Source organism: Planococcus citri, chromosome 4, assembly GCF_950023065.1.
Source record: "Planococcus citri chromosome 4, ihPlaCitr1.1, whole genome shotgun sequence".
Lineage (NCBI taxonomy): Eukaryota > Metazoa > Arthropoda > Insecta > Hemiptera > Pseudococcidae > Planococcus > Planococcus citri.
The window spans coordinates 485,763-496,342 of NC_088680.1; the positions used below are offsets into that span (position 1 = coordinate 485,763).

The 10,580-nt window shown below is 41.6% G+C and overlaps 2 protein-coding genes across 2 annotated transcripts; one reads left to right on the forward strand and one right to left on the reverse strand.

Annotated features, from left to right (window-relative positions):
• Positions 1-2,813: 2,813 nt before the first annotated feature.
• Positions 2,814-4,884, forward strand: LOC135844590 (uncharacterized). The gene is made up of 2 exons (XM_065362822.1): positions 2,814-3,256; positions 3,753-4,884. The coding sequence occupies exons 1-2, from the start codon at positions 3,128-3,130 to the stop codon at positions 4,272-4,274; spliced, it is 651 nt and encodes a 216-aa protein (XP_065218894.1). The 5' UTR covers positions 2,814-3,127; the 3' UTR covers positions 4,275-4,884.
• Positions 4,885-4,957: 73 nt separating this feature from the next.
• LOC135843285 (uncharacterized) lies at positions 4,958-9,260 on the reverse strand. Its single transcript, XM_065361113.1, has one exon. The coding sequence runs from the start codon at positions 9,191-9,193 to the stop codon at positions 5,813-5,815; it is 3,381 nt and encodes a 1,126-aa protein (XP_065217185.1). The 5' UTR covers positions 9,194-9,260; the 3' UTR covers positions 4,958-5,812.
• Positions 9,261-10,580: the final 1,320 nt, after the last annotated feature.

Here is a 10,580-nt window from a genome sequence, read left to right on the forward strand (position 1 = left end):
TTATTCTTAAAAACTAATTTCAATACGCTTCAAAGTACTGCAGGTGAATTTCAAGTCGTTTCGGAGCCTCCAGCGACTTTTTGAAAATTCCTGAAGCATCCAGCAGATTTTTGAAACTTTAAATTTTCACAAAATTTCATCAAATGGAGATGGAAAGCTGAAATTTACTCTACACTTTTAACACCCTCTGCCTCTGAAGATGACTTCAGGTGGGTTCAAGTCATTTTAGAGCATCCAGCGACTTTTTTGAAAATTTCTCGAGCCTCCAGTAGATTCTTGAAACTTGAAATTTCGCCAAAATTTCATCAAACTGGGATGGAGAGTCGAAATTCATTCTGAAAAATAATTTCAACACGCTACGAAGTTGACTGCTGGTGAATTTCAAGTCGTTTTGGAGCCTCCAGCGACTTTATGAAAGGTTGTATGGCGTTTCTTTAGAAAATTGAAATTTCCTAAAAGTAGCTGGAAGCTTCAAAACCATTGATAAATTAATGTTGTGGGAATTTCAAGTTTCAAAAATCTACTGGAGGCTCCAGTAATTTTCAAAAAAGTCGCGAAGTCGTCGTTAAAGGGTGTTGAAATTGGGAATTTCGAGTTTCAAAAATCTGCTGGAGGCTCCAGAACCGTTCAAAACGGGTTGAAACCGTTTCCAATCGATTTGGCACGTCGAAAATAGAGTTAATCCCAAATTTCAGCTTTCTTGGTCAATTTGGTAAAATTTTGATTTTTTTCTCTCATTTTTGGCTTAAATTGGATTTTCAAAAATTCACCAAAAAATCGAAAAACGCACTTTAGCACTTGAAATTTTGACAGGCGATAAATTTTTGCATGATCTTTCGATCTACCTTTGTAAGGTTTGAAAAATTTCGTGCAAATCCCATGTTGAAACGCAAAATCTGCGATTTCGGCTGACCTGTCAATCAAAATGGCCGCCATTTTGTATGTAAGGCCAACTTTTTTTTGGGTAAGTTTGCTTTAAAATGTTCCTTAGGATGTCCCCTTTAAGAAAAAAGTTGTGCCGGAGGATCGGCGGGGGAGGGGTGCAATTAGGTACTCCTATTGTCATATGCCGGACTATATCGTTTACGTTGAAAATGGTTCTTTAAAACGCATTAGTACGTACTACGTAATGCGAATGTTTTTGTTTACATTTCGTACATACCGCAAGCGCACGATGCGACGTGACGGGAGCAAACGCTAACGCTACAATCACTAATTTAATTGTAGCGATATAGAGTAAACAAACGCAAACGCTGGCCAGAATAGTAAAAAGCTCTACAGGTGGTAAACCAAACCGTATACGTGCTATGCGAGGTGGTGGTCGAAGCTGTGCAACGACTATCGACTATCGTTGACACTTGTCGCTTATTGAGCCATGCCATTGCCATTGGCTCATTGAGGAACGAATTGAAACACGACAACCTCGTTCGCCGACTTTACGTTACCGTTAATTAGTCCGATTTTCGATCAAAGTCGACAAATTTCTGAAACTGAAAAGTTTTCTAATTTCAAACGATTACGAGGTTCCTACGTGTAGGTGTAACCCAAGGTTTCCTTTCTCATCTCCATCAACATTTTGAATCACGTCGATTGTGACCTTACCCGCGAATGTTTTGATGGAAATTGGGAGAAAAAAATCAAATCAAAAAATAAAGTTGCAGCTGCTGTGCCGTGTTCTTCGAAGATGACGCAACAGTCGAGTTGATGCTGCGATATTCTTACGCGCGATCTCCGTAGACAAGTTGTAACTTGCAAGAAGCACGAGTGTGAAATGTCTACAATAAGAAGTTGGATTAGGTAAGAATAAAGGTGGACCGAAGGAAAGATGAAAATGATTCTTCGGTTTGGCTGAGATGTATCGCAACTGTTCCAGTGGTAAGCGATAATGGTCAAAAATGGATGCAAATAACGAGATATACCTACTCGTACATAATACTCGTACGTCTACCTCTACGTACACGTAGGTACGTTAGGTATAGTTACACACTTGCTACTTGAAAGTACCTTATGGACATGGTCTATAAACGATAAATGAGTCAGCCACGAGTAATTGCCATGCTTTCCGGAAAGAGTGAGATCGAAGGGTGGAAGGGTATAATAGCGTAGATTTATCGACCAAAATAAGCAAAGGTGCGGCGGCGGTGTGGCTGGGTAGTGGGTATAGTTGCGACTTACGAGGACGATTAGACGATTTCTTTAAATATTTGAAAGGCAGGTGGTAACGGGTGCAGATTCTCTTCTACTAGGTATACATAAATACCAAAAGCAAAGCAAAGCGGTAGTAAGACGAATGGACGAGGTGGTGAAGAAGATATGGCGGTTGTGTGTTGGTGTGAGTGTGTAGTGTACGGGTAGTCGGGTACCCGGCTATATGGGACTACGCTGTACGCTCCGTTAATAAACTCAACTTGGGCTACCAAAGTACATACGACCATACGAGTATACGAGGCGCGAACCATCTGCCGTTTTTTTCGTCTTCGGCCTGTACAATCTGTGTGGGAAACATACATCGAGTTCGGTTCCCACGATTCACCCACTAAACATTATCAAAAGTTGGCGCGTTTATAGTAGAACACGCGTTGGGCACACACCTGCCACTGGCGATGGCGATGGTGATGGTGATGGCACTAGGCTACGCTTAGGCTTAGCTCAAGCACTCGGCAAGGGCGCGGAGGCGGGCGGGCGCAGTCTTACTCCAAGTTTTTAGGGTTGTAACCCCCGTTTCTCTTTCTTCATGCATCACCATCGGGCATTTCCCTATTCGAGTATTCGCCTTGCCTTATCCATCGTCGCGCTGCACTGCCTAGTGCCTATATATAAAGCCGGCTGCTGCTCGGCTTTTCATCATAGTCTTCTTCATTGCTCGCTGTTGAAACGTTCTCTGCGTTTTACTCCAGTCGTATTTTAATCAGCATTTTTATATTTTTACGTACCTACTTGCGATACTTACATTATTTTCTCGTTCGCGTTGTTCGAATTTTTACGTACTATTTTTCGTATAAATACCTACGTACCTATATATTGTGAACATTTTTTTCGTTTCGTCTTACGAATTGTACGTTGCTTTTTTGCTGTCGATTTTTCGTCAATTTGTGATAATAATTTTCATTTCATCGTCGTCGTCATTATGCCTGCTGCTCGAGTAACCATGCAATTGGAAAACATTCTCAACACCAACGATCGTAATCAAACTGTCGACGTACCAGTTTCAAAGAACAAGCGATTTTTAGCGAGAAAAATCCATAAATTGAAAAAGGTAATTACATCTTTTCGTAATTTATGCTAATTTTCATTCGCTATATTAATGTGTTGTACCGCTACCTGCTACCTGATTACCCGATAGTCGTATCTACTCGTCCGCTAATCGTAGAATTGAATAGATACACGCGAACGTATAAGTATCTATGTACTCGATAGGTACCTACTACCTAGTCGACAATATTTGCATGTTTTACCGTTATCATCTCTTCGTGTCTTGGTCTTGGTCTTGGTCTTAATTCACTCGTTCGAATTCTTATTAATTTTACGATTACGTCTAATGTTCGCTTCGAGTGTTTTTTTCGACTTAATTTTCTAATATAAAACCAAAATTATCTCGTTAAATGCATCTTTTTAGGATAGTTATAGGTAGCAGGTAGCATACTAGATAAGTGGATAGGTACTTCGGATTATAGATACTTAGTATTATGGTAACTTTGTTGGTTGTTCGCAATTATCTAACGTAGTCGGTATTTTTTGATTTGTTTTTATAGATTTTGAAAATGAGTTCGAATCTTTTCCGTAAACATAATTCGGTGGCCGCTGCCGATCTGTCGTTGGAGGAATGGCAGAACCATCAGAATTCCATCGAAGAACAAATGCAAAACTACGAAAACGAATTACTGGAAAAGAAACTAGCTGCCAAACACTATATCAAAGGCAGCAACACCAGCACTTTCGAACACGATCAAAACGTCGCTAATGAAAATTGGGAAAATTGGGACAGTTGTTACTTGTGCGCCCAGGCCCATACACAATCAGCATTTTCGGCTGCTTCGGCCCCGCCGCCGCCGTATTCGCCAACCGCCAACACCGACTCCAACTCCAACTCCATCTGTTACGTATTCATGCCCGGTCAAGTTGAACCCGTTCCGGTGAAACTTCGCAACGCCAAAATCCCAGGAGGTGTCATGTGGATCGTCTATCGACCGGATCTCGACTTATGCTACAGAGATAATCTGTACGAAATTACTTCCAATCAAATCGCTCAGGCTCAACGTCCTATTCTAGTATGATTGTTTTCCACCCTTTTTTTTATGTATTAAGTATCTACATTGGGCTTTCAATTTCTTTTTTTTTATGTCTTAAGTTGATTTGTAAAAAGAGTGTGATATTTTTACGCGTATTTTCGATAGATAGGTACAGCTATTTTTATGTACTCTAATTCGTAATATCAGTTATATATATACGATCTTTACAATTTTACTTTGTCTTTCTTCAATCTCGTTTGATTTTTTTAAGAATGATTATTCCGCACTCGTTCTTCGAGTACCTAATTCATTCGCCATTCTTTTCTTATTGTTTTATTTTTTAAACTAATTTTCTATTTAAATGATCTCTCGTTATTAGTGATGTATTTTTTAAGATAAGAATTAGCGTCATTTAGCTTAAGTATGATTGTTGTTTCTCATATTAATGATAAAGTAATCTCATTTCTTATGATACTCGTGTATCTGTATACTCGTAGATATATACTCTTTCGATTCGTGAAGCGAATTCGCGGCTAAAAAGTCAACAATTAGTCGCCCAACTGTGGTTTCAAGTTTTGTAATTGTAATGACCACTGTATGTGATATTTTTTATTATTTTGCGAATTGTTTCAAATAAATTTTCTACGACTTATCACGATTGTTTGTTTGTTCGAATTCGAATTTATCTGGTAAATATTTTTCTATGATCGATGGCTGATCGACTATACTTTTTTTTTTTTTTTTTTATTTTTATTTTTTTTTTTTTTTTTAAAAAAAAAGGGTTTATTTTGAATAATATTTACATCTTATAATTACTTATCCCTGCGGTGAGGGGGCGGGGCCTAAGCCCCGCCCCTTCCGCAGAGATAATACCAGTACAATCTTAAGTTTAAGGGGAGGGTGATGTATATTCTAATACTAAATTACAAACTTAATACTAAAATTTAGCTATAAAGACTATGTACAACTTAAACTAAGCCAAGATTAGGAGTGTTTCAATTTTGCTTAAAACTAGGAGGGGAAGGGGACGGTTCGGCCACCCAGTGGTCCTGGAGCCGCAGTGAGTGGGGGGCCCCAGTTTTGGTTGGGACTGCTGACCCACCCCCCCCCAGCACCAGGCCAAAGGCCCGGAGCTCCTAGGCAGTATCCCAGAATCGCTCCCACCACTTCGGGGTTGAGGGAGTGGTCACCCTAGGATGTAGCCCATTCCCCCCTTCCGCGGATTTGGAGCGACCCCCGACCCGTCTCCCATTTTGGGGTAGGCCTAGGAGGTCTCCGGGCACCACTGTACCCTTAACTACCTCAGAAAGAGATCTCCTAGAGTAGGATTGTCCAAAAGGATATTATTTCTGATGTGTGAAAGTGGGAACACTCGGTCCTACCTTACATAGTGGATAACGTTGGAGTAGTTTTGAATGCTGAGAATGGACACATACCATAGGTTTCTTCCATCCTTCAGCTTAGGGTAGTGCTACAATAATATACATACATTGTACTATATAGATTAAATTAAATTAAATAAGATATATTTGGGGAGAATATTTACTTTATTACATTGTTATATAATCTATTTACAAGTGCTATCAATTCGTTTTAGAGCGGGTGTTAGGGGAGGTCCAGTTACATACCTTGATATTGATAGGTATCTCCCTGAACTCTCTTACGATGATTGGCCGTACCTGGCCCCAGTCAAGCTGGTCCAGCCCACATCCAATCCGTGGGATAGCGAGTTTTTTTATTTTTCTTCTGGTACATTCCCTGGCAAGATTTTGGATGCCAAGGGAGAAGTCCTTATATGTTGGTTTGTCGTAGTAATGGATTTTTGTGACGACACAGAATATTATATAATGTCCCTGGCTCACTGTTCCTTCGACTTTCCGCTTTAGAGTTGCCACTTCCCCCACATTGTGTGGTTGGGTCAGTAGCATCTCTCTGCCTCCAAAGTGGCGGACAAAGTCCCTCGCTATCCCAGCGGACATTCTGAGGTCTTGGCTGACACAGTGTGCCAGTGCAAAGGAGGGTCCCTGAAGAAATATGTCTTCATTGGCTTCCTCCAGCGTGAGTAGGCCGTTGGACTCAACTGCTGTTAAAGCCATATTTCCCAAGCTTCTTCTCCTCATTGCTTCTGCAGCAGAGGCGATGAGTCTGGTCTCGACATCACGAGGTGTTGGTTCGTGCATGTCAAGATATTGTTCGTATGGGAGAAGATCCCCCACACTAGCAGCACTGACTGGGGCGTAGAAGCGCTCTTGGATTCCACGAAGCACCAGGTATTGCATAGCAGGTATGTAGACATGGTCACTGAATATCAGGGAGTATGGATGATCCAGGCCTCCTTGAGTGAGCAACTGTCTCTGGGCTGTTGAGATTATCCTCCTGGGTTCAGCCTCCTTTGAGGCCTCTTCCCAGTGCTGGTATGCCACAGAAGTGGAGAGCTCAGTGCTACTCTTTCTGGGAGTTGGGGGGAAGGTGGTCCTTAGGAATATTATTCGTCGGTTTACATCCTCCAAGATGTGTCGGTTTACATATGGTCCCATTGGTGTGTAGTTTGATGGAGGTTTTTTGATGCCCAGCTTCCCACCAATGGAGAAAGTTGAATGATCTTGTTTTGGTGTTTCCTCAGCTACAGAGCCTGGAGTCACCCCTCCATGCATGAACTGTATTCTGTTTTTGTGACTCTCAAAGGCGTCTGCTACCTGCTTAGCTTTCAGCGATGTTTTGTTCAAGTTGATTGGTGGATACACCTTGCTGATAGGTACCTGGATCAGATTTGGAGAGCACTGGACCTCAAAGCTACTTGTGTAGTCCATTCTATGTTGGTGAGCTGTTGGTGTGAGGGTTAACGGTGAGAAGTTGCAGGGTTGAAAGCCTGGGCTGTTCCAACCATTGTACACTGGTATTGATGTGCTGTGCCCCTCAACTGGACTGGAGTGTACAACAGGAATATTATATCTCCCTGTTCCCAGTGTTGTGCTAATGTTGTGTGCAGGGGGGCTTTTACAGTTTCGGATGACACGGCCATGTTGGGCAGTAGTTGTTGATGTTGTTGTAGTTGTGTTGGCAGGAGAATACAGTACATTGTGCTCAGGGTGTGGCATTGCTGTAGTATGTTGGAAAAGGGAGTTGGATACCATGATTCTCTTCCTAGGGGATGAGGTTGGTGAAGAAAGTGGGCCAAGTATGTGGTCTGTTTGCTGCAGGATTGGGTTGATAGGTTGCACCATTGGACTGAATTTGGGTAGGTTAATTGCTGTGAAGTTTCTCCTTGCAGCTAGCCATTCGTTTTCGAACCCTGGTGAATGATGCTGGTCACCTCCTTGTGAGGCCTCCGAACTAATACAGGATTCAGTTGAATGTTGTGTGACTGGGCTGCTGCAGACCTCTTGGTTCCTCTTGAGTAGCTCGCTAGCTATCAGCACTGTTCTAGGCACAAGCTTCAGTGCTGATGGTGAGTAGGTAGGTAAGCTTGTTACTCCGTTGTTTTTGTTGGTGGTTTCTGGTACTTGTGTTAGTTGTGTTTGGAGTATAGAGACTGGTGATGGTGACTGCAGGTGCATTGGTATTGGTGTGCTGGTGATACTGGTAGTAGGAGGTAGTTCTTGGAGACTATATAGTGTGGTTAAAGGTGATGGATCATCCACATCTGACGTTCCCTCAGTATCTGTGGTAGATTTGTCAGCTATAACTTTAATGGAGTCCCGGATGTGAAAGAGTTCTTTGATGAGTTGATTCAGATTTTGTAAGTTGGTGGGAGTGACATCAAGCATTTCTACTGGGTACCGTTCCCTGATCTCAGCAATTTGGGTATTTGTACATTCAGTGATGAGGTGTTGTGGACTTTGTAGATTACCGCATACACAGAGGTTACTCCTTATTATCTTGAATCTCTTCAAGTAATCGGCGAAGAAACCATGGCCTGTGAGGGCCTGGGTTAGGAAGAAGCTTGGTTTGAGATGTGCGCAGCTACCTTCCATTCTCTCAGCTATATCAGGAATCCATTCATAAGTGACTCTTCCAGTTGTAGCCAGATCCCAGCGGCTCTGCCACATCTGGTATGCCATTGAGGTGAGTTCATTATCCAGCTGACGCCTTGAGAATGATCTGTTTTGCATTATGTAGGCATTCTTGGTCCTATTGGAATCTTTGTGCAGTAAGGTAATGGGTCCTGTGTCTAGGTTTGGAGCTTGAGTGCGATACCCTATGTCAGCAGCTCTTCTAAGGGCCATTTTTGCTATTGCCAGGTCAAGTGGGAGCATCCCAGCAATAACAGAGGCTGCAGTATCAGACACTGTCCGATAAGCTGAGATAATCTTCAGGTTTGTTGCTCTCTGAGTTTTACGGATTTTTTCTAGAACGCATGTGTACTTCAGGGCTGGCAGCGTGATTGCTGACCCATAATACCAGAGTGAGTTGATCAGCCCCTGCGCCATGATTTTCCTTGCTTCATAACCATAGCCATAGGTGCGTCCAAACAATCTATTTATAATGTTGAGTGACAGTTGAGATTTCTTGTGTATGTTAGTGAAGTGTGGTATAAAGGTGAGTTTTTGATCAATTATCACTCCAAGGTATTTGATTTCCCTAGAGGTAGTGACTAGCTGACCATTTACTGTTATTATGGGCTCAGTGTGGTGCTTCCTAGTACATACCATCACCTGGGTTTTTGCAGCATTTAGGCTTAAACCAAGCTTACTCAGCATAATAGTGAGTTGGGTGATGGCAGTTCTGGCATTCTGTTCCAGGGTATTGATGTTTTTGGCTCCAAATACAAAAAGCAAGTCGTCAGCAAAGCCAATTGACCTGCAGCCCCGAAACATGAATTTGAGTACTACATTGTAGATGATGATCCATAAAAGGGGGCCCAGGTTAGACCCCTGGGGGCACCCCTTAGTTACCTTGGCCTTGAATGTTTTACCATTATACTGGTACTGCACTGTTCTGTCTTTTAGATATTCAACCAGCATCCAGATTAGTATTGGATGGATACCATGATCAATAAGTGCATCAATTATCACTTGATGAGGTATGGAATCAAAGACCTTGGCAACATCAAAGCTTATAGTCATAGCTATGTCTCCATTAGCCTGAATAGATTCAATTTCAGTTATTAGTTTTGCCAGGGCGTGGTCTGTTGAGAGCCCAGGCTGAAATCCATATTGGTTAGGAGCAATGAGGTCATTACTAGATAGGTATTTAAAAATTCTTTTGTATATTAGTTTCTCTAGTATTTTTGATGTGGTTTTCAGCAAGCATATAGGCCTATATCCTGCAGGATCATCTGGGTCCTTACCAGGTTTTTGGAGGACAACTAGTTTAGCCACCCTCCAAGCAGTCGGAAAATATGCCCTTTTCAGACAGGAGGTGAACAGATTGGTGACCTGTTCTTTATTATGGAGAAAAATGATTTTCATTACTTTGTTGTCAACATTGTCCACTCCAGGGGCCTTACCATCTTTCAAATTGCGGATGATTTCCTCAATTTCATCAGCAGTAGGCTCTTCAAGATCATGTTGTAGTGGGTATCCAAGCATTTTATGGATATCCCTGTTTGTATTAATGTGTTGGTACAGGTTAGCAGTATTTACGGGGTGCCCATCTTGGGGAAAGAGGTGGTGGAGGAGGAAGTTCACATTTTCATTGTCAGTTTTTGCATTAGAGTTGCGAAGTAGTGGTATTGTTCTACTGTTGTTACTTGTTGCCATTTTTAGTACCTTGTAGGATCGACTATACTTGGCTCTACCTTTGCCTACTCGATGCGTATATTCAACCGAAACGAATTGGTATTTCTGTTTGTTTTGGATTCGGGCGAATGTAATATTACTGTTGAAAAGGTAACAGACGAATCTCTTGTCAAAGCAGAAAGAAAATTACTGCACTTGTACTGACGGAAATCAATATTGTTCATTTCGATGTTGAAATGTATAAAATCTGCTGTCGACCGAATAAAATTATCAGAGTAAATCGACAGTTTTTTTCTCAAATTCACCTTTTGCGATGAAAAGCACCACGTTTTTAAAAAGTCGTTTCGAAATTCCATAAGCTGTTATTTAAAAAAAAGAAAGGAGAGTGTCTCTCTCAGTTGAAACGAGTCACATGTACAATGTACATATGTACCTTGAAAATTTTCATCGAGTAAGACACGTGACAATTTGAGACGTATTTTCAAACAGAAATTACATAGGGTGTCCAGAAATATCGCGAGCACAGCTGGCGAGTCGAATTTTTGTGAAAAAATGTTGGGTTGGCGGCATTGATCAATGTGTTTTGATATACTTAATTCAACGCTGCCCACCCGCACTTTAGATATTTTTTTTTCAAAATGTTCCAAAAAATACGTGAACGAGTATTTGG

Bases quoted from the DNA above. Each gene is read 5' to 3' on its own strand.
- LOC135844590 (XM_065362822.1), top strand. From the start codon at position 3,128: ATGCCTGCTGCTCGAGTAACCATGCAATTGGAAAACATTCTCAACACC. The intron at 3,257-3,752 runs GTAATTACATCT...TTGTTTTTATAG, and splicing joins AAATCCATAAATTGAAAAAG to ATTTTGAAAATGAGTTCGAA.
- LOC135843285 (XM_065361113.1), bottom strand. From the start codon at position 9,193: ATGCTGGTTGAATATCTAAAAGACAGAACAGTGCAGTACCAGTATAAT.